This window comes from Pipistrellus kuhlii, unplaced genomic scaffold (assembly GCF_014108245.1).
Source record: "Pipistrellus kuhlii isolate mPipKuh1 unplaced genomic scaffold, mPipKuh1.p scaffold_m20_p_18, whole genome shotgun sequence".
NCBI classification, from domain to species: Eukaryota; Metazoa; Chordata; class Mammalia; order Chiroptera; family Vespertilionidae; genus Pipistrellus; species Pipistrellus kuhlii.
In genome coordinates this window covers 2043748-2067060 of record NW_023425493.1, presented here as the reverse complement: position 1 = coordinate 2067060, position 23313 = coordinate 2043748, and the positions used below count along the sequence as shown (strand labels likewise).

Sequence of the window (23313 nt, the reverse complement as noted above, 5' to 3'; positions counted from 1 at the left end):
TTTCTTAAATTGATCAAACCACCCTACTGGCCTCCCAGGACTCATTTTCAGCACTCAGTCCAGGGGTGTCTCTCAGGTCAGCACGCAGTGTCTTTGCTTGTTCACGTATCACTGCCTCCGAAATGCTGTCACCTGCTCACTGCTTTGTCAACAGTCTTTCTACCTCTTCCATTGCCCGTGATCATTGCTTCTTTCACACCCTTAGCAACATTAGTATTCTTGATGGTCTCTATGTTTTTTAAAATTGTGCTAATCACTGGTTTCCCCAGCAACAAAAGCACTCTCCTTTGTTTGTTGCCTGAGAGACACTTTGTCATGCTGAGGTATCAGCAAGAGAGTGTTGTCAGGTTGAAAACCAAAGTTTGGTTTGACAACCGAGACATCGACATTTTTTCCATGAACAATTTAGTCAAGAACTGAATTGTTCGAGATGGGAGATGTAAATGATCTACCACCACCATATTAGTAGACTTCCTCAAGGACAACCCTGATGAAAAATGGAAATGATTCATACTTAAGAGACACCCAAAGAACTCAAAAGATTGAACAGCCAAATCACCAAAGAAGATAGATAGAAGACAGATGTTGGCTAAGACTATTGTGGTAGACATTTCACAGTTTACATACATCAAACCATTATGTATATGCCCTAAACTTATACAGTAATGGATGACAGTTACTTCTCAGTAAAACAAAAATATATGAAGTTTAAGTATTAAAAATGTGTACATGGATATTTTTAGCAACCTTATCCATAATTACCAAACTCTGGGAAAACCCAGATGTCTTTCAACAGGTAAACGGTTAACACTTGTGATACAACCATGTTACAACGCATTCAACACAGGAGGAACAAAGAACTGACTGCAACAATGTGGATGGATCTCTATCGCATTCTTCTGTGTGAGATGAGTCAGGCACAAAAGACTACATATTGTCCAATTCCATTTATTTGACATTCTGGAAAAGGCAAGACCACAGTGACAGGAAGTAGATGAGAAGTGACCAGGGTGGGGTATGGGTATGGGGGGACAATATGACCACCGAGGAGCATACGTGGGCTTGGGGAGTTGATGGAACTGTTCTCTGTGTTAATTATGGTGCTGGTTACATGACTGTATGCTAAACATTTAAACAGATAAATCATACCTCAGTGGGGGAGGCTTAACGTGAAGAAAAAGAAATCACACGGAAGGATAAAAAGTGGCTTCACTCAGATTAAACTCATTAGAATTTGAGAGCGAGCCCAGTTCCTGGGGAGCTGGGTGTGCCCGGCAGCTTGGGAGGGGCTTGTGTGGAGAGAGAATGTTCCATGGGCCTCTCAGGGGCCCACATCCTTCCGAAGGGGCCTTGGGCTTTAGCAGAACAGCCCTGTGCCCACCAGTAACCAGGCTTCCAGCCTTGCCCAGATCGCTGGCTCTGTCCCTTCCTCAGCCCTCTTGGTGTTTGAGAGTACTTCAGACACTAGTGGCCCTGGGAGGCTACTTGGAAGAACAAATACCGGGTGTGCTAGGGAGGGAGGGGGGTCAAAGGGGCAGAGAGAGGAGAGAGGAGGGAAGGGGCCCAACACGCTGCTTTCTCAGGTGAGTGTTTCTAAGGAGTGTGAAGCCACTCGCTTTTATGATCCATCTGCAGGTCTGTTCTTTCTCCAAGGAGTTCCTTCCATCTGTGCGTTCCCGACGTTTTCCTAGAATTCCACCTTAAAACGCGCTGGATGCACTGAGGCCAGCGCCGCGCAGAGCTTTGCCTAGACGATGACGGATCGCCTTTGGAGCCGGCTCCGCACATCTGGAAGCCACATGTCAGCGGCAGCTGCATAAAACGGTCGGTCCAACAGACCCGGGGTGACACTTCTTGCCAGGAGCCCAGACAGCATGAGCCTCGCTGTTCTGTGGGTGTTTCTGCCGCTGGTCGCCATGACCCAGGGCCAGTATGGCGACTACGGGTACCCATACCAGCAGTACCACGACTACAGTGACGATGGCTGGGTGAACCTGAACCGGCAGGGCTTCAGCTTCCAGTGTCCCCACGGGCAGGTGGTGGTGGCAGTGAGGAGCATCTTCAGCAAGAAGGAAGGCTCGGACAGACAGTGGAACTACGCCTGCATGCCCACCACCCAGAGCCTGGGCGAGCCCACCGAGTGCTGGTGGGAGGAGATCAACAGGGCCGGCATGGAATGGTAAGGGGTGCAGGGGCCGAGGGGACTTCGGGTAAGGGATCCCTCCTGCCCTTGAGTAAGGTTACCAAATGCTTCCAGAGGAGCTGCTGCTCCCCTCTGTGGGGTCTACCCCAGTCCACGGCCCCGGGCATGGTCCCCGCCTGTGCTTCACTCACTGTGGGTGTGACTGGCCCAGCCCTCTGCTCGGTCAAGAGCCCATCCCAGTAGCTACTAGCTGTGAGGCCCGTTACTCACACAACCTGGATGAAGGCAGGTGTGTGGATGGATGGAGGCAGGTGTGCAATGGATGGAGGTATCAATAGATGTATGGTAGATGGAGGCAGGTGTGCGGATGGATGGAAGGTGGGGGACCTGCCCAGGAAGGAGCAAGCCTGACTGACATGTTATGTGATGCAGTGAGTTTGGGGGAGGTCAAGCAATAATACCCTTGCAGGGCGGGGGGGAGGGGGAATCCCCCCTGCCCTTGGGTAAGAGATCCCCCCTGCCCTTGGGTAAGGGATCCCTCTGCACTTGGGTAATGGATCCCCCTGCACTTGGGTAATGGATCCCCCTGCACTTGGGTAAGGGATCCCCCTGCACTTGGGTAAGGGATCCCCCTGCACTTGGGTAAGGGATCCCCCCTGCCCTTGGGTAAGGGATCCCTCTGCACTTGGGTAAGGAATCCCCCCTGCCCTTGGGTAAGGGATTCCCCTGCCCTTGGGTAATGGATCCCTCTGCACTTGGGTAAGGGATCCCCCTGCACTTGGGTAAGGGATCCCCCTGCACTTGGGTAAGGGATCCCTCTGCACTTGGGTAATGGATCCCCCTGCACTTGGGTAATGGATCCCCCTGCACTTGGGTAATGGATCCCCCTGCACTTGGGTAAGGGATCCCCCTGCACTTGGGTAAGGGATCCCCCCTGCCCTTGGGTAAGGGATCCCCCTGCACTTGGGTAAGGAATCCCCCCTGCCCTTGGGTAAGGGATTCCCCTGCCCTTGGGTAATTGATCCCCCTGCACTTGGGTAAGGGTTCCCCCTGCACTTGGGTAAGGGATCCCCCTGCACTTGGGTAAGGGATCCCCCTGCCCTTGGGTAAGGGATCCTCCTGCATTTGGGTAATGGATCCCCCTGCACTTGGGTAATGGATCCATCCATCCACACACCCATGGGTGGATGGATGGGATGGAGGCAGGTGTGTGGATGGATGGATGGAGGCAGGTGTGTGGATGGATGGAGGGTGGGGGACCTGCCCAGGAAGGAGCAAGCCTGGCTGACATGTTATGTGATGCAGTGAGTTTGGGGGAGGTCAAGCAATAATACCCTTGCAGGAGGTGGGGGGAAGGGAGGGGGTAACACTACCGGCAGACAGAAAATGATGGGCCATCAAGAAGGAAGATGCTGATGGGTGAAGGAGCCAGGCATGAGAGGGGACCTCTGATCCGAGCAATACCATGGTTTCTCTTACTTAATGCTCAGAGCAAACCTGTAGATGATTTTGGTGGACGGACTGAGGTCAAGACATCAGGGGTTTCCTCAGCTGGAAAGTGGCAGAGCCAGGATTTGGGTTCCACGAGTCTTAACTCCAAAGAGTTGGTGCTTAACCACAGTGCTGGGTCACTGAAGGACTGCTGCCTGCCCTGGAGCCAGAGCCGCAGGCCAAGGTCAGAGCCACGGGACAAGGTTAGGACTGTAGGACTGAACTTGGAGCTACAGAACAAGATCAGGGCCATGGGACAAGGTCAGGGCCACAGGTCTAGACTCAGGGCCATGGGACAAGGTCAGGGCCTCAGGACTGGACTCAGGGCCTCATTCTTCATCCTGGGGAGGCTGGGATCTCAAGGTCACAGCCAAGTGCAGCTCTGGAAGGTTGGGGACTGGCTTGGTTACCATGACTGAGGAGGGGCTCAGCCAGCTGGTAGAGAGGGTCACACAGGCAGTGGCAGGTGGGGGACCCTTCACTGGACCTTCGTCCACCTCACTGCCTGTGGTGAGCAGACATACTTATCTGGAAGCCCTTCTGACCGCTGCCTGCCTCAGAGACTGGCATCTGCAGGGACTCCCGGAAGTGGGGCCCTCACTGGTGTGGAGCCTGTGGAAGGTCCATTAAACTGTCCCTTAGTCGCCCACCCAGGGGTGCCCTGTGAGAGGGCCCTCTTAGAGCCACAGCAGAGCAGCGCTCAGAGATGGGTCCTCAGCCCCGAAGGAGGCGCCCCGGGGTGCTGAGCCTGGGTCTGGATCCTGGTTCTGAAGACAGTTTGCTGGGGACTTTGGGCCTGGGGTTCAGCTCCCTCAGCTCCCGGCTCACTTGGGCCAGACAGGCCTCGGCGGGCACGCCCCCGTTCTGGCTCTTCTCAGCCCTACATGCACTTGGATTTTCTTGCCTCTGCTGTTCTTGTTGTCTTTCTGTTTAGAGAAGGCAAATGGCGATTGCTTTTCAACTGGACAACTTGTGACTGGCTTGTCATTGACTCCCAAGGCCTTGCAGGGGAAGGGAGTGGGGATAACGTCATTTCGTTTGGCCAAGCAAGATGCTGGCAGGCAGGCTCTCTCCCCCTCCGCTTCCTCCTCATGCTGAGTGTGCAGAGTTAGAGGATCCCCCTGCTTCCATGGGGAGTCCCCTCAAAATCACAGAGCACAGAATGTACAAACATGAAACAGCCTCTCTAGACGGACACCCCTCACCCACAGGCTTCCTTCCTCAGATAATCATGGCTTTGACTTCAGACTCCGGTCTCAGTATAAAGTCTGGCGGGAAGGAACTGCTCGGTGGCTGGGAAGCAATGACCTCTCCAGTCCAGGCTCGTAATGTGTTGTGGGGGGAGAGCGGACGGACGGTCCTGTGCAATATGGTGACATCATATAACTAACTCAGCCTGCGGGCTTCTGTTAAGAGGGGAGAGGAGTCTCAAAATCCTGCAAGAAAAACCCAAGTGCGTTTCCAGGGCTGAACAAAGCTCAGGGAGTCCTCTGGGATCAGCAGTCTGACAGCTCTTTTCTCAGCTGGACGACAGTGCACGGGGTTTGCTGAGGACACTGGCTGAGTGGGCAGGGCTTCTAACAGTGCTCCTACCACGGCTGAGGGTCCAGGAAGCTGAGGGCCCACGTGGTTCAGGGGCCCATGAGGCTGAGAAGCCCACAAGGCTGAGGGGCTTACAAGGCTGAGGGAACCACGTGGCTGAGGGTCCACGCAGCTACTTGCCTCAGCAGCTCCGCTGAGACAGAATCCTGAAGTGTGCAGGCTGCTCAGCTCTGACGTGGCCAGGAGGCTTTCCTAGGTCCCAGACGTGCCTCGGCAATTGTCTGGTAGGCTGTGGGACATGTGGACCCGAGTGCAACAAGAGGGGGCTGGAATTTTCTAGGAGGTTAAACTCTGGTGTTAGAATCAGGAAACCTGGCTTCACAGCCCCCGTTTCCAGCACCACGTGGCTCCGTAGCCATGGGCATGTGGCTCCTCCTTCAAGGAAAACAGGAAAGGTGTGGCACCACTTAAGAAGCTGTTAGGCTGCTCCCGGGTAGCTCACAGGAAAAAGAGCAGAGCTCTAAATCAACCAGATCTAAACTATTATAAATGCCCATGCAGGGGCAGTAAATGGTGGTGCAAGGGGACTTAAGGCGGTGTACATACAGTATAATATGCAGGTGATGTGTTAGAGACTAGCACCCTGAAACTGATATGGTTTTATTAACCAACTAGTGACCCAGTGCATGGATTCATGCACATTGAAAGGAAATTAATTAGAAGAAAGATTCGTGCAGTAATTACTGCAAAAAATTGCATGTCAAATAGTATACATAATTAGAATTATGAAATTTAAACACACATGTGATTGGCACCAGCGAGAGCTTTATAGGTATCATGGATGCGTAAGTCAACATTTATTTCTAAATTGCCATTGCGCATCATATGAACTGGCCTGTGGGTTGGTTGGTCATACGTATGGTCAGTCATATAGATGTCACCCCAATAAATTCAATTTAAAAGGAGATAGTTCAATTTCCTTTTGTTTTCAAGGCTGAAGCCAAGCACTATGAATGCTGTAGAAACCACTCACAAGTATCCACTCTACCAGGTATCTGCTCCAGAGAAATTGGTAAATATTGAATAAAAATAAAGGAATGAATGAATGAATCAGATGCCTGGCCCTCACGGGCGGGCGGGAAGACAGGCTTAAGGAACTGGGACTGGAGGAGGCTGACTGGGCCCAGCAGCTGCCACGCACTCAGCAATCGGATCAGGGGGACCCCGTCCTGTCTGAAGGCACCCCGGTCCCCCAGGCTTCGGAGAATCGCCAGAGGCAATTCAATGGCAGCTCTGAGACCCAGACGAGGTGTAGGCGGAGCGACAGTCCTGATTCAGGGTTCCGCACACAGGTGCCCTCCATGCAGGCCACCTCCTCTCAACGCCCCACAACCTGCTCGATGTTTCCTGGGGCGCCCCTGTTACTTCCTGCTTGTTTTTGTTTTTTTAATATATTTTTTATTGATTTTTTCACAGAGAGGAAGAGAGAGGGATAGAGAGTTAGAAACAAACATCGATGAGGGAGAAACATTGATCAGCTGCCTCTTGCACACCCCCTAACTGGGGACATGCCCATAACCAAGGTACATGCCCTTGACAAGGAATTGAACCTGGGACCTTTCAGTTCACAGGCCGACGCTCTATCCATTGAGCCAAACCAATTTCAGCTCCTTCTTGGTTTTGTATGCTGTTTGTCTCCTTCCACACAGAAGCCTCGTGAAGTTAGGAATTCTGTCTCCTTCGCCGCGTATGGATACTCCCTGGTGCCTAGGGTAATGCCAGCTCATAGGGGTCCCCCAAGTGCACAGGGAAGACTAGGCCAGGCCAGCGGGAGCTTCAGGGGGTCCCATCCTGCCATCCTCCTGTGGGGACACCACTTTGCTGTGCCTTTGCTCTCGGGGTTCCAGTGTCTGTAACGTGGGCTCAGCTTCATGCTCACATCTCACACCTCACTCTTGATCGTTGCATTTGCCTCTGGGTAGGGTGTGCTTCTTAGACCCCCCTGAGCCTCTGAACTGTGCACAGAGCATGGCTGGTATAGTGTTATTAGGTTTCTTGATCCTTGAAATCTCACTGTCTCAATGAGCTTAAAATCCACTAGTAAACCTCTTGTTTCAAAACTAAAGGCCCAGTACATGAAACTTCATACACTAGAGGAACTCACAGTCTGGGAGCCCTTAGGAGCGGGAGACCACTGGCAATCAGGAGAAGACAACACCCTATCACACCTCTGCTGCTGCCACTGCCAGCAGTGCAAGCCTCAGCTGGCCCTGGTTACCTGAGCCTCAGGCAGTCCTGGGCAGCTGGGCAGCTGACATCTGAGGCTTACCTGAGCCTTGGGCCAGCTCTGGGCAATTGGGAGGCTAAAGGGACTGAGGACTCCAGAGGCAGGCACATGGCAAGGCTGCCCTGGTGGGCTAAGGGAACTGGGCACCGCCATCTTGTGGCTGTGGGCATCACCATCTTTGAGGGTGTGACAGTCAATTAGCATATTCCCTCCTTATTGGCTGTAGGCAATGCCATCTTTGAGGGCAGGGTAGACAATTAGCATATTCCCTTTTCACTAGCTAGGATCATAAGGGGTAAGTGTCCTGTGGTGTCCTGGTGTGTATCCAGGAGCAGAAGGGGAGTTGGTGAGAAAACCAGTGGGTCTAATTCCAGCCTGGGCTCAGTGGTGTCCATGTTAAGTCCTGAGGGTGCATGCAGGTGCTCGAGCTGTGAAGGCGGACTCCACAGGAATCCAGGGGGTGGTTCACAGGTCCTGTATGACCTTCACGCAGCTTCTGGGAACCGTAACTTTTCTGAAACGAAAGGATTAAAAGCGAACAGGATGCCAGCGGTGGGTGCATATTGGGAGTTAATGCAAACAGAGCATCACAGAATCAGGCTCCACACTGGGGGAGGGGTGTCAGGGGGTTCCAATTCACCCCAGAACAAGGCCCTTTCCCCATAGACCAGGATGTAAGGCCAAGAGGGGCAGCCTTTGGAAAACCAGCAGAATGCTGTGGTGCTTCAGAGTCATTAAACATTCCTCCTGCACACCTTCCTCTGCTCCTTCGTTCATGCCCAGATGTTTATTATCTCAAACTGCTAGAGCCAGGGAAGTGACCCTGAGGGACATAGTCTCTGCAGAGTCACTCAAAGTCGAATCACATTTGATCTTCGCAGCAGTCCTGGGGGGAGGAGGGACAGGCACTGCTGTTTTCTGTGTGTTTGGTACGAGGAGCAAGGGGCTGTGGCTCGGAAGTGTTCGGGCTCGCCTGCTCACAGCGTGACCGTGGCGGAGCCCAGGCCGGCAGCTGGGGCACTAGGCTGAGGGCAGAGATTGTTATTCTTGGGTCCCACAGTGGGTGCAGCGCTAAAGAAAGCATCACATGCTCTTGGGGTGACCCCTGAGGGCCAGGAGGCTGAGTGGCAGAGAGCAGCCAGCTTCCCCTCAACATCCCTCCCCGGAGGACAGCAATCAGTTGCCGGGAGCTCCACAAATAGGGGTCCTGGCTGAGCCCTCAAGGACAGATGAGGTTCATGGCTCCGGAACAGGATTTGTTCCCGTCTGGGTGCTTGTCAGACAGTCTTCCCAGTCAGTAAGGGACTGCCAGAGCCACCATACCTCTGTGTGTGCGTGTGTGTGTGTGTGTGTGTGTGTGTGTGTGTGTTTCTTTGCAGTTTACTGAAATAATTAAAAGATTATGAATTTTGGAGTCAAACAAAGCAATTCCCAAAAGGCAGCCCAACTACTCCCTGTAGGCAAGACATGTCAACTCTAGCTGCTGCTTCTGCACAGACCAGGCCCGGGCTGTGAGGTTAGAGGAGGTGACGGATACCCATCACTGCTCCGTGTCCTCCAGGCACTTCCCCGGCCTCTCCGAACCCACGTGTCCTGAGCACCAAACGGTGCTGGGCGGGGAGCATGGACTCTCTGTTTTGTTGGTGAAAATAATGTACAGACAGGGCCTGGCACATGTGAGTTCTTGGTGAAGTTGCTGACCCTCTAGTATGACTACACTGTGGGAACTGAAATTCGAAGAGACGCCTAGGACAGTGCTGGGAAATCATAAAGCTGAGGTGAATACAAATGGCTAGGTTATCCACGCCTGGTGTGTAGTATTTTGTTTGGGGAGCAGACAGTCCGGTTACAATCTAGAGATACTGCGTGTGCAGTAGGAGTGCCCTGAGCAGCTCTCATACCTTCAGGAGACACCGAAGTGGGCGACACCTCTTGGTTTCAACAAAGGTGGGACCAATTGATGCCCCGGAGCTCCAGCTGCCGAGCCTGGGACCCTGCACGGCCTAGGATTCTCTCGGGACTTAAGTGCCTCTCCCAAGACCATCTGGGTCTCCCGGGGCCTTTGGTAGCCTCCATGTGTTATGGGGCTGAGCTGGTGCCAGGGAGGATCTATATGTCTCTCACCCCGCTCTATGTCCCTCCGCCCAGGTGACTCCTGCTTCCCCGTCTTGAAACCTGGTAGACAGGCAGCAGACTGAAAGCCTGGACGTGGAGAAGGGAGCGGGGCTCTTACCCATGCCAGAGGGGGTGGGACTGCTGGGATGGGGGAACTGCAGGAAGGGGGGACTGCAGTGAGGGAGGACTGCAGGGACAGTGGGACCGCAGGACGGGGAGGGAGGTCACAGTTTGTGCACCTGCTCCCCTCAGACACTCTGAGAGCTGTGTACCAGCCTCCCCCTCACTCGCTGCTGGAACAGGGCCCGAACAGACCACTGCCCCATTGTCCGGCCCCCACAGCCCCTTCGGAGCAGGGGAGATACTCCTGAGGGATGTGAGCGATGGAAGCGTAAATGAGACCAGATCACAGAGGGCAGGGGGCTGTGCACACCCTGATTCGAGATGTGGATCTAGAGCTGAGCTCCCTGACATCCAGGCTCATGGGCACCGAGGACCAGGCCCTCCCTCTCTTCTCTCAGCACAAAAGCACAGCGACCGCTAGAGAGCAGCCAGAACGCGTGTGCTGAGGAGGGAAGGACGGACGGTTCCATGCATATGTGAAGGTATAGGTGGATGGATGAACAGACGAACAACACATGGAGGAACAGGACAGGTGCTTGCTGGCCAGGGACAGGAAATATAGTCAATGTCCAGGTTTGTCAATGGCTTCACACACATCTGTGTGTCCGCCAGGCACCTTCCACCTATCAGCACAAGCACCTCTTCCTTTACCTGCGATATTTTCTGGAAACTGAACTTGGGAAACAGGGCTGCATTCTAGCAGTGGTCAGCCAGGCCATGGCAGGTGGGCGGGTCCCCGAGGCTCTGAGAGCAGCACCCTCTTCCCATGGAAAGAGCTGGAAAGAGCGGCCAGCTGGGATCGGGCAGGAGAGGAGAGGGCAGCTTGGGAGACGAAGGGAGAGAAGAGGTGAGCACCCTGGAGGCTAGTGCTGAGTCAGGAAGGGGCTGTGCAGACCCTGGGCCCAGTCCTAGACCTGCAGCCCCGCCCCAGGCAGTGCGGTGAGATGCCTGGGCCGCAGGGAGGGCTGTGAACGGGGAGCAGGGTGACTGACTTCTGTGAAGACTCAGACTCCCATTGTTGGTAGCGAGGGAACTCCTGGGTAAGGAAGAGCCCCCGGGGTGTGTGTGTTCCCAGCTCCCCATGGGCTGCCCCTGCCCGGCCCTCTCCAGGGAAGGGGCGCCCTGTGCTCCAGGCTCTGCTGCTGAGCAGAAGGAAAGGTCATGTGAAGGTCATCATTCTCTGCCTTTCTCTTTTCTTCTTTTATTTTACACTCAAGCAAAAATAAGTTCATTATCTTCTACTTTAAATGGCACGAATAATAAGACAGTCTTGCATTTGTAAATTCTAGATGCCTCCACATTCGCCCATGTATGCATTCTTCCACCTCACAATGTGTTCACTGAGGGCTATCAGGGGCTGTGTTCCCCAATTTCCTTCGGTTGAAAGAGTCTGAATCATTTGAATTTTAATGGTGAGCATATGTCATTTCTACAAATTCAGCAAAGGTTCTTTATTGTTTGCGTAAACATGGAATGCATTGTCAGGGATCCAGGTCAGTGAGAGAGCGGCTGGCTGGGCCTCGGTGGGAGCCGGCCTAGAAGGGCTGCTGGCGTGGCACTGTCACTGGTTCACCGGGTTTTCCTTCTCTCCAGGTACCAGACCTGCTCCAACAACGGGCTGGTGGCCGGCTTCCAGAGCCGCTACTTCGAGTCAGTGCTGGATCGGGAGTGGCAGTTCTACTGCTGTCGCTACAGCAAGAGGTGTCCCTATTCCTGCTGGTGAGCTGGGCCCAATGCAGCCCTCCCGACTCACGGGGCTTGAGGAGCAGGGGGGAGCGAGGGGGGAGGCGTGCTCTGCTCCAGGCTCTGCCTTCAGATAGGCCCGGCATAATAGACTTCAGATGCAGCAGCTAGCATAGAGGATGGATGAGTGGGTGGATGGGTGAATGGATGGATGGGTGAATGAGTGAATGAATGAACCAATCAACCAACCAACCAACCAATGAAAAGGCTGGAAGAACGTTCACACTGGGAGGGGCCTCACAGGTCATCCACCCAAAACTCCCACAACTTTCTTTTGGTCAAAAATAAAAAAAGAAAGAGCGAGAGCGAGAGCGAGAGCGAGAGCGAGAGCGAGAGCGAGAGCGAGAGAGAGAGAGAGAGAGAGAGAGAGAGAAGAAAGAAGGAAGGAAGGAAGGAAGGAAGGAAGGAAGGAAGGAAGGAAGGAAGGAAGGAAGGAAGAAAGAAAGAAAGAAAGAAAGAAAGAAAGAAAGAAAGAAAGAAAGAAAGAAAGAAAGAAGAAAGAAAGAAAGAAAGAAAAGAAAGAAAGAAAGAAAGAAAGAAGAAAGAAAGAAAGAAAGAAAGAGAGAGAGGATACAGACAGAACAATAGAGCAAGGAAGTCACCTGGCTGCTGCCTGGGGGCCTCTGTGGGGAGAGGGAGAGGCGTGACCTTTGCCCCAGTGCCCCTCCCTCCATCACACAGACTTCCCATCAGGCAGAGGCTGTGGACCGGACTGAGAGCCGAGCTTTTTCTGCTGATCACAGGTCAGACCTGCAAACATGGACATAATTACAGACACCCATAAAGAGGCTCTGTTTTCTAGATCAATCTGCAATCCCAGTCTGAGGCTTTGTTCCCTCTCGTTCCCCGGGCTAACGCCAATGTCCATGCCAGCGCCACGCTGCCTGCGGGGAGAAGGCTGTGCATGTAATTAATTCCCTGATAACCACCCTGGGTGTTGAAGCACACTTTGCCCCAGGCCTCCCTTGTGCAGACACCAGGCATTGGCTGCCTGGGACAGGGGAGTCGCCGTCAGCTTGGCAGGTGGCTCTCACAATGGTCTGTCTCTACGCGGTGAGGTCTCCAAGGGCAGCCTCGCGGGCTGTGCATATTCTCTGAGACCAGGCCGCCTGGCTCCAGGGTCCCAGGGACACACTGTCCCGAGCACAGGCAGCCCCCAAAGCTGAGCGTGTTTCTGGAAAGTTCCGAGCCCGCGGCAGCGGAGGCAGTGCTGGTGATGGAGTGGCTGGGTGATGGAGAGAGGCCGTCTCCAGCTCTCCGAGGTGCTCCATGGGGAGGCCGGGTATAGGCTGGAACTGCCAATCAAAGACAGACGTCCTGTATCAGAGACAGGGGTTTCCTGAGGCGAGTACAGTGGCAGGGGTGCCACTGAGCCTGGGCCCCTCCTCTCCCTCTCCTCCTCCCCCTTCCTCCTCTCCCCTCGTACCTGGCTCATCTCCAGGAAGACCCTTTCCTTTCTAAGGGGCTCAAGTCCGTCACTTAGGATGGCGGCCACCTGTCTGGCCATAAGAATCAGGAGGAAGGGAAGGCACCGAGCACGCTCACACTCGCTCACAGAGCTTCCGGGCACGCTCGGGCCCACGCTGACACCTGGGACTAGAGACCGTGGAGGCTGTCTGGCGCCCTAAAATGTCGCAACCCCAAAGCCACAAAGGTGAACCCCAGGGCAGGCCAGACGCCCAGCCTGCCTGTAAGAAGGGGGAGGAGAGCCTGTGACCTCAGTGGATAGGACTTCCGGAACCTTCTCTCCCCTGCCCCGCGGGGCTAGGCTAGCAGCTGGCCTCCCTCAGGAAGGTCAGCCTCCCTCTGTTACCAGGCGCCACGCACAGTTTGCATGTAAACAACGTGTCTGGGAGAGTGAGACACAAAGGAGCACCCAGTCAGCTCATCCATCACCCTGTCGGTTCATCCATCACCACACTGGGCAGACCCACCCTTCCGTGGCTCCAAAGGAACCACAGGGCTGGGCCCCCGGGGCTGTCCCGGGGGCGTGTTCTGGGAGGATGAGAACGGGGTGAAAGAGAAGTCTGCCTAGAGGGAGGCAGGGACGCCCGGGGCAGCAGAGGGCTGGGGTGGGGCCTGTCCGCGGCCCCCACTGGGCGCCTGGGCCTCCACTGAGCGCACTCCCTCCGAGGGCGTGGGCAGGTGCTGCCCACTGCACTGGGCGCTTTGGAGGACACGGACCTTGATCATGTCCGCGGTGCCTAACCAGCGCCAGAGCGCGGGGTCTGCTCAGTAAGCATCGGACGGATGTTGGAGCCGGTGCTTCGGGGGAGGGGAGGAGAGGGGGTGCAGAATAAGGTGGAGAGACCTGAAATGCAGCATTTACTTGTGAAGTCTGCCTCCCCACCCCTTTAGCCCTAGTCGCACAAGCAGAGTCCCTGAGTGGTGCAGGCACACAGTAGGCACGCAGCATCTGTGAGTGAGTGGGTGAGTGACTTCAGCCTGCTCCCAGTGTTGTGGTGGGGATGAAATGAGAGCCATCTGCCTGGTGCTGCCCCTGGCTAAGGGAATGCAGCGCCGGCCTGTCTGGCAGCCTTGGCCCCTGGCTTGGAGGGTACAGTGCTGGCCTGTCTGGCAGCCGAGGCCCCTCCCTCCCAGCTCTGTGAGAGCCTGCTCCTCACCTCCTTACAGGCCTGTGAGGGGTCAGACGACCTTGCAGGAAGCAAAGCCAGTGACGAGCTGGTTGTACAGAGGAACGAGGAGCCGTCCACTGGACAGTGTGGTGGGGTGTCCTGACACCTCCCAGGTAGAGGAGGGGGCTGGGGCAGCTGCACGGTCATGGCTGCGAGGCCTGAGGCCTCTGCCCAGACCCAGGGGAGAGCAGCCCCCTGGGGGCATCGCACTGTCATTGGCTGGCCACGGGCCCCTGGCCCAGGAGAGAACACGGGGCGTGGATTCAGGCCGAGGCTTCAGAGATGCGGCGTGCCGGACCCAGGCTCAGGGTGTTAGGAAAGTTGTCAGGCTCGGTGTGGGGGTGAATGGAGCCGAGAGGGGGGGAAGGGGAGCTGTCCGCACACCACACCCAGAGCGCTGCATTCTGTTGCTTCTGTGATCCGTGTCCCCACCCCCAGCACCACTGCCTTGAGCTTCTCCTGTGTGTTTGGCTCGGAGCCTAAAAGACTCCCAGGTCTTTGTGCCTCCACATTCCTGACTTTCCCAGGATGCCCCAGGCTCAGGATCCCTTTAGAGACCACTTGTCAGGTTCCCCCACGACAGCCCACCAAGCAAGACGCTGAGGACTAAGGCCAGACGAACACGGAGCTCTGTGCTCGGAAACAGCCCTGGCTCACCGGCTGGCGGAGGGTGAGCAGCTTTCCTGAGGTTCCTGAGGCTCAGGTGACAATACTGGCCTTTGGCATGCCCACCCCACCCTCACCCCTCCCAGCCTTGGCCAGCCTGCCCCACTGCCCAGGCAGGCCCGAATGGTCAAGAACCAGAGGATGGGCCGGGGCAGAGGGGAAAGGGGGACAGAACCGCTTAGAAAGGCAGGAAAGCCCCTTTGCAGCATGTCCCACTCCAGGACGGCTCCCCCATTGCCTCTCTCCTGGGCATGGGTGTTAGAGATGGACGCTGCCATGGTTACCAAGGAGAACGGTGCTTCATCACAGGGCAGCTGGGAGGAGCCACGGAACGGGTTGCAGCGGCACCTGTGTGCAGCACCTCTGGGTGTCTAGACATTTCAGGGCCTCTCAGACAGCCGAGTCCGGCGTTACGCGTCTTTCTAATGAACGTGGCCCCCAGCATCCATGAGGCCTTGTTTCTCCAGCACCTCAGCGTGCTGCTGGCCCACAGCAGACCCTTCGTAAATGTCTGCAGTGAGTAAGCCTGCGGCAGTTTCCTAGGAACGGTAACCATGGTGACCCTGACACGGATGCGGTGTTGCTTTGTACTGGAAAGGATTTCTTTCACCGGCACTGCTTTCTCTGACTCTCTGACAACCCTCCTGAGTGTGAACCGTTTTCCCACACTTCCCAGAGTGAGACTGCCCACAAGCCTCTCCTCCCGTGTGAAAGCGCCCCTCTCGCCCGCTCGCTGGCGGTGGTGACCTGCCAGGGACCTGGCACGTTTCTCTCTCCCCGAGAAGCTCCCCTGTAGCCGGAGCCCTCAGTGCTGGGCGCTGGCTGAGGGAGCCTGTGTCTTCGCTGGGGCATCGGGGGTCAGCAGCAGCGAGTGAGCCCGCAGCCAGCCCGTGTCACTGGCCTGGTGGGACCCGGCCCTGTGCTCACTCCGGTGGGTGCCGTTTCTCCAGACGCGGCAGCCTCGCTGCTCTCTGGCGAGAAGGCGAATTCCTGATAGATGCGGACACGCCGTCACCCGCAGCCCCACCGGCTTGGACACGTGCCGATTTTAGTGTTCATGCATGAGAATTCACATTCTTAGCCCAGCCAGTCATCGGCAAACCATAAACACATGTCACAGCTGAGGAAGCCACAGACTTCAGAGAACGCGTGTGAGCACTTCCAATCTCCATGCAGCACCAGCCACCGCGTGAGCGCCCCCACCCCCACCCCCACCCCCAATCCAACCCCCACCTGCCAAGGCTGTCCAGGCAGAGCCCTCTGGGGGCCAGAATCTCATCATTTCAGTGAGCATTGATTTTTTTTCTTTTTAAAATATATTTTTATTGATTTCAGAGAGGAAGGGAGAGGAAGAGAGAAACATCAATGATGATTGAGAATCATTAATGGGCTGCCTGCTGTACCCCCTACACCACATGTGTCAAACACAAGGCCCTCGGGCCAAATCCGTCCCGCCAGGCCTTGCAATGTGGCCCGCACCGCGCTGTCATCACTGCACTCCGCTGTGTTTCCATCACAATGACAGTTTATGACTGTTCAGTAAACCATTCGGCCCGCGATTTAGGCTGGATTTTAGATTTTGGCCCCTTCTCTGATTGAGTTCGACACCCCTACCCTACACTGAGGATGGAGCTGCAGCGCTGGCACATGCCCTGGACTGGACTCCAACCTGGGACCCTTCAGTCCGCAGGCCAACGCTCTATCCACTGAGCCAAACTGGCTGGGGCTGAGCATCCATTTTCTATTCTAAGGGCTTTTTCGGATCCAAGGCCTTCCGTTTGGCTCATTAGGTAACAGGTTGTGACCCAGAAAGTGATGCCTGTCCTCAGAATCAAACAGCCGACTTCCATTCCTCCCTCCGCCTGAGATCCTCGGACTCCCTACGCTGCCTTCTCTACGCCCAGCTCCTCTCTCTCTCCCATGCGCTGAAGTCACGTAGTTCCCAGATCGTAGTTCCCAGATCGCTCAGCTCACCTCGAGACAACAAACCGGAACATCCTTCTTCTCTGTCCACCCCCAGCCCCGGATCGAAGCGGATCTCTAACTGCCGCTCCGCTGCTCAGGCTGTAACACAGACGGGGGTGTTTGCCCGGCCTTTCCCCGCGGAACCCTGGCAGGAGGAGAGCCACCTGCCGGCACCTGCTGGCTGCTGACTCTCCCCACTCAGGCGCCTGCTGTGCACTCCCAGAGGCTGCTGGGAAGCCCAGAGGCTGCTGGGAAGCCCGGAGGCCTCGCTGGGTCCTCTGAGCGAGCGGAGGCTGTTAGTGTGGAGATGAGAGGCCCAGGCTTTGGGAAAGCAGGATTGGATGCTACATTTGCAGGCAGTTTGCATTGAGTGTAGATTCTCATTTTTGGGGGGGTTGGGGGGGTGGGGGAGATAGCAACAGCACCCCTGAGCTTGAGCAGAACCAATTGTCCCTTTCATCGGTCCGAGTGGCTGTCCCGTTAATGGTGCCATATTTATTATTTACGAGGCAATTGGCTGTCTGCGTATGTGTATCAGTGATGCCTCCCTCCCTGCACTCAGCTCTGCAGAGCAGGCATTTCAGAAAGTATTGTGTAACCAGAGGCCTGGCCCCCCCAGCCACTGAGAACAAAGCAAACCGCAGTTACAGGCCAAATCCGTTCTTCACACCAACCGTGGTCCTCTCGTATCCCCTTTACTGGATTCTAGAGGCGATCACTCATTCGACCACTCATTGATTCATTGTGTCAGCCAGGGAATGGATTCAAAATAACCACAATTCATAGACTTTGAGTCAGTTCCCAATAAAAATGATAACTTCTATTTATTGAGCATTTACCCCAAGCTCATGTTAGCTCTGTGGTTGGCAAACTGCAGCTCTGGAGCCACATGTGGCTCTTTGGCCCCTTGAGTGTGGCTCTTCTACAAAATACCATGGCCTGGGAGGGTCTATTTTGAAGAAATGGTGTTAGAAGAACTTAAAGAAATTTGGTTCTCAAAAGAAATTTCAATCGTTATACTGTTGATATTTGGCTCTATTGACTAATGAGTTTGCCAACCACTGGGTTAGCTCATTCACTTCTCACACAGAAATGACGACACTGTAACAGAGCGTCATATAGAACATGCATGACACACAGAGGGAGCTATGTGCACAATGACTTGTTCACGGTTCCCAACTCAATCCACACAGGCCCAGCTGCCTCCAAACCCTACGCTCTGTGCACAGCACTGAGCTCTCCCAATCTCGATGGGAGACCAGCCTAGAGGAGGTGGTGGGTGACAACCCAGCCAGCATCTCCTGTGAAAACAGGGAGGAGAGCAGTTACGTTAGCCGGAGAGGAGAGGGAGGGGCATTGTCCCCGCCAAGATCAAAACCAGGGAGACCAAGATGGATGGGACTGATGAAAGCCAAGCGGAGTCCAAACAACTGTGCTTGCTGATCGGCATGGGCGTGGGCGGTGAGCTGGGTGTTCCGTGCCAAGACTGCAATTTGGAAAGAACTCAGGGACTCTCCTCTGCCAGGGTGAGCCTCAGTGTCTCTGGAGCTGGTCTCCCTGAGCTGGGATACACCATGGAGCTGAAATGTAAATCTCCAGAAGGCCGCACCAGGAAGATGTGAACACAGGCCTGCGTTCTCACACCCTCGGAGCAGGGGGTGGGGGGGACAGGGTCTCTCTGCAGGGAAGGGCACTTTGGCGGCGGCAAATGCTGGCCATTCAGCCCCATTTGGCAGCTTCGCTGGCTCTCTGGGGGGAAGCCATGCTGGCTGTCCCCTTGGAGGGCTCTCCTCTGTGTGTCACTGCATCTGGGGGATAGTGTCTCATCATTGTAAGGATAATTCTGACAGCTCTGATGCAGTGCCTGCAGGCTAACCTGAAGCTTGGGCATGCCCTGTAGCTTACCTGGGAGAGCAGGTGCTTAAGGATCACAAAGGCTTGGTTTGTGCAGAAACTTCTCGGCAATCCGCCTGTCAGAAAGCGCCATTCTCTCTGTGGCCCGGAGGAGAATGCAGGCCAACGATTCAGCACCTCGATTCCACCAGCTGCCCACCATCCCCTCCACCCCCATGGCCAGCACTGAGTGAGTCACAGGTGTGCATGCTGCCCAGCGCCCGTGCACCCAGATGCCCCTCCGGGAGCTCTCTCATGGGCCAGCATCACAAAGCCAGGTGCCACACAGGATGCTGCGTTTTTAGCCAAAAGTGAACGAGATGATGCCGGCATGTCACCAACATTAGAATGGGTCGTCTGATATACAGTGCTGACTGGGAAGTGGGGCAACGGGGTGCCCCTGAGGCCTAGCCTGACGCAGGCTAGGGAGCTCTCGGCTCACTCCTGTTTTGCAGGAGCTGCAGGGCGACTACCCGGTACCCCATTCTGTCTTGTTAATGTGTGAGCAGGTGGGGTCCATGGTATTGGTGACGAGTGTGCTCCAGTTTCCCGCCACGGGGTCAGTGGAGGGTGTGGCCGTGGCTGGCGTGGGGCCAGGGCGAGCCCACGGCTGTTGCGCACTGTGAGCCGCGTGGCCAGGGGGCTCCAGCCATGGCCAAGGCAGCCACCACCGGGAGCTCACCTCTCCTTTCACTTTTCCAAGCACCTTTTTATTGCGACTCACAGTAACAGATACAGATTAAAGCACCACACAGTACATACATCAAAAACACACACATCATACATTTAAACCACCACATAACACATACATCATAAAACACACATCATAGATTTAAACCACCACACAACACACATCATAAAACATACACATACAGCCTGGCCAGTGTAGCTCGGTGGTTGAGCATTGACTTAGGAACCAGGAGGTCATGCTTTGATTCCCGGTCAGGGCACATGCTGGGTTGCTGGCTTGATCCTCTGTGTGGGGAGTGCAGGAGGCAGCCGATCAATGATTCTCTCTCATCATTGATGTTTCTCTTTCTCTCTCTCTCTCCCTTCCTCTCTGACATCAATAGAAATACTTTAAACACACACACACACACACACATTTGAAACAAAGTTTTTACACATATACCCAAGAACTTATCCTTCGTGTATGCAGTGAATTCACTGATGTTTCCTATTCTATTTGTCCTTTCATAAAGGAAATTTGGCAATTACCAATTGCATTGATTTCATGATCCCTAATGAGTCACTCTGCGGTTTGAAAACATGGTTCTAGTTGACTTGAATGGGATGAACTAATGTTGATATTAATATTTCTGCAAGGCCTAAGGAGTTGTCGGCTTCTTTCTCAGCGGCTAGCCTCAGGGCAGGAAGAAGGAGGTGAGAGTGGAGTGTTTCCTCTTTGCTCACAACCTGGGCCGTCTGCTAAGCTACCATCCACCTTGGGCCGGGCTTCAGGCCCACAGGCTGCCCTCCGCACAGCCTGCCCGTGGCCCACAATCCCATCTTTCCCTCTCACCTCCTCTCCTCCCCGCAGGATGACCACGGAGTACCCCGGCCACTACGGCGAGGACATGGACATGGTGTCCTACAGCTACGATTACTATATGCGCGGAGCCACCACCACCTTCTCCGCAGTGGAAAGGTGAGCTCCCCCCTGGCCAGGGGTTCGAGGAGCGGCTCGAGCTCCGTGCCAGGACCCTGGCTGCAGGACGTCCGAGCTGGGTCCTCACTGTTGTGGCTTCCCACTTGGTCCGGGATTTAGGAGAGACCTGAGCAAGCTGGGGGATGGGGGGTGCTGGGAACTGACTTCTCACAAATGCATTGAGTGGAGCCATGAGGGGTCCAGCCTGCTCCGGGGCGGAACGTCTCCTCCTGGTAGCCCATGATGCTCTAAGCTCTTCCCTTCACTCCGTTTCAAAAGGTACTTCTTCCAAACGTCAGCAGGAGAGGGCAGCCACGGTGGGAGGGGTACCTCTCAGCACCGGTTCTCCGCACGACCCCTTGGCGCTGTGGGGAAACCGAGGGGAGGGGCTGGAGACCCACCAGCCTATTTAGAAATGTAAGAGGGAAGTTTTAATAACACAAAAGTCAGTAACTTTTCACCCCCTTTCTCTCACAGTCAGCTCCCCAGTCCACCTAAACACATCAAGGCAACACAACAAGCAGAGAATAAGGATTCTCCTCCCTCCTAATGCGGAGAGGGGTGTGGGTAAATGCAGGCATTGACAGGTAGATGTGACCTACCTCTAGGCAGGTGAGAACCAGTTCACCCAGCAAACAAGTTCCTGAAGCGTTACCAGAGCACGCTTTGCAAAGAGAACAAAGCTTCTGTCGGCTCAGTAGATTGTGGACGGTGATGGATCTGGGTGAGACTTGCCTTCTGTGTATATTTACGTTCATAAATGAAATGACATCTCACCTCACTGAAGTGCACTCAATCAATAAGGTCCACAAATGTAAAAAAAACAAAAACAAACCAAAAAGTAAACGTTAATTAGCTCTAAAGAGGCTTCCTGAACAAACACATTCATATTACCCATGAGAGAACCCTCAGTTCTCAGTTGGGATAATTTTTATTTTAGATACATTTTAACTAGTTAAGTCACCTATTTTCTAGAAGCAGCAAATTCAAAAATGAACAGGGAAGATAATACTTAAAATACTTAGAATGAAAGTTGCTTTAGAGGGAGGAGAAACAGCTGAATGATGTCACACCACACACACACACACACACACACACACACACACACATGCACACACATGCACACGCACACGCACACACACACACACACACAGTCTCAAATGCACTCACCTAAGAGAAGGAAAGACCACAGAATTCAATGACCACAGGAGCTGGTGCCGTTCAGCTGGCTGTGTAGCCCTGAAGGGCAACTGGGTAACCGGAGAGCGGGGTGCTCAGTGTCTTTAACAATACCCACGTCCACAAGAAGATTAGCTCTGAGTCCCTGTATAAAAGGCAGGGGAATCACAGTGAGGAGGAATCCCATTTAAAATTGCTAGATCAGAACTAGATTGGGGCTACTAAATGGCCACTGCCTCCACTCCACGCTGGCCGAGGCTGAGTGAGTCTCTGAACTCTCACACCCAACCCGCCCTCTTAGCAAACAGGCGACCGATTCCTGCCGGGCCAGAGGCAGCCCTGCCTTTTCCTTTCTGGGGTTAGGGTGGGCTCCTCGCCTTCACTCCCCGTGGTCCATGGTTGGTCGTGTTTCCCGAAGGAGCTGCCACAGGGTCAGAACTCAGTCAGAGAAAGAACAAAGGAGCTGGTGGATTCCCTGTCAGGTGAAATCTGGGCGGTTACCACACGCTGTGCTCCAAGCTGCTAGGGATGGAGCAGTGGGAGCTGACCAGGCTCCACATAGCAGCCCCTCATCAGTTCTCCAGGGGCGCTGGGCTGGGTGAGGAAGTGCCCAGGACTCCTGACCTCACAGGCCACGCCCCCCTCAGTCTTCTGGAGGCTTAAGACCTGTCCTCTGAGGGAGAGGGAGGTTCCTTCGATCCTAACTGTTCTTGCGGGGAGGCGGGGGGTCATGGCTTTCGCCCTTCCCAGAGTCCTTTCTCACCGCCATCCTCTCTCTCTCTCCACAGGGACCGCCAGTGGAAGTTCATAATGTGCCGCATGACCAACTATGACTGTGAATTTGCAAATGTTTAGATTTGCCTCGAACCAGATCGGGGTGAAGGGGAGAGGCTGGAGGTCCAAGGGTGTCCACCTGTGTTAACTCCAGTTGGGTCCCAGGAGGTTCCTGTACTCTTCCTGCCCCCTGAGCTGGTCAGCGGCTGCGACGCCAGCTTGCTAAGCCTTTCTCACAACTATCACACTTATAACCAAACCCACAATGAAGACACATTTCTCACTCTCAACATGAGACTGTTTTTATAGGACTGACAATCACTTTCCTGAAGGCTACATGTATGGTGTGCATGCTCATGGCCTGAGCACCTACTGTGTGCACACACAACCCAAGTACATACTGTGTGTGTGCTCATGGTCTGAGCACCTACACTGTGCATGCACAGCCTGAGTGGGAGCCTGGTCCCTGGAGCCCCCTGGCTGAGGCCTGGGAGCTGAGCACAGGGCAGGTGGAGGAAGATGGCAGGGAGGGGTCTCTGCAGTTGGGAAGTAGTGTCCTCTTGGAGGACAGGCCTCCCCTTGAGGGACGCACTAGCCTGGAAGTTCAGGGCACCGCTCTGTGCTCCCTGCTCCAGGTGAGGGGACTGGGAAGGGAATTGGGAACAGGAGGGCAAGGTAGAGCTGAAAGAAATGACTGGAAATTTTCTGAAGTGGAAGGAGGCTGTCAGCATGCCCAGAAGTGCCAGGAGCACGGGGATCAGTCTCCCGTCAGACGGAAGGGGGAAGAAGAGGAAGGCCCGAGGCTGGACTCGGTTAGGATGGGGTGGGGCAGGGAGCGCACAGGTTGCTTTGGGAAATGGGACTGGCTTTGAGTCGCAGGCGCCTGGATTTTCTGGATGGAAAAGGCTGCCCTGGGGGCCCACTCCTCTCCAGTGTGAGTTTAGGGGTGTCCTTGGCAGAGTCGGCACCATCTTCTTTTCCCGTGATGTGTCTGTCCCAGCCTTTGTACTCTCTTCATGATAAAAGGAATAAAAATACGAGCATTCCTGTGCTGCAATGGGAAGGGCCAGTGTTTGCTACCCCCGCCCCTCGCCCCCTCCAGCTCCCC

At 54.7% G+C, this 23313-nt stretch overlaps 1 protein-coding gene across 1 annotated transcript; it reads left to right on the top strand.

The window, feature by feature from the left end:
* The first annotated feature begins 1824 nt into the window (after positions 1-1824).
* Positions 1825-22979, top strand: DPT (dermatopontin). The gene is made up of 4 exons (XM_036442693.2): positions 1825-2179; positions 11295-11420; positions 20145-20252; positions 22220-22979. The coding sequence occupies exons 1-4, from the start codon at positions 1875-1877 to the stop codon at positions 22284-22286; spliced, it is 606 nt and encodes a 201-aa protein (XP_036298586.1). The 5' UTR covers positions 1825-1874; the 3' UTR covers positions 22287-22979.
* The last annotated feature ends 334 nt before the right edge of the window (positions 22980-23313 follow it).

What these genes read in the sequence shown, in the direction of transcription:
- DPT (XM_036442693.2), top strand. Translation starts at nt 1,875, where the DNA reads ATGAGCCTCGCTGTTCTGTGGGTGTTTCTGCCGCTGGTCGCCATGACC. An exon ending in AACAGGGCCGGCATGGAATG is followed by an intron (nt 2,180 to 11,294) that starts GTAAGGGGTGCA and finishes CCTTCTCTCCAG; the next exon opens with GTACCAGACCTGCTCCAACA. An exon ending in AGGTGTCCCTATTCCTGCTG is followed by an intron (nt 11,421 to 20,144) that starts GTGAGCTGGGCC and finishes TCCTCCCCGCAG; the next exon opens with GATGACCACGGAGTACCCCG.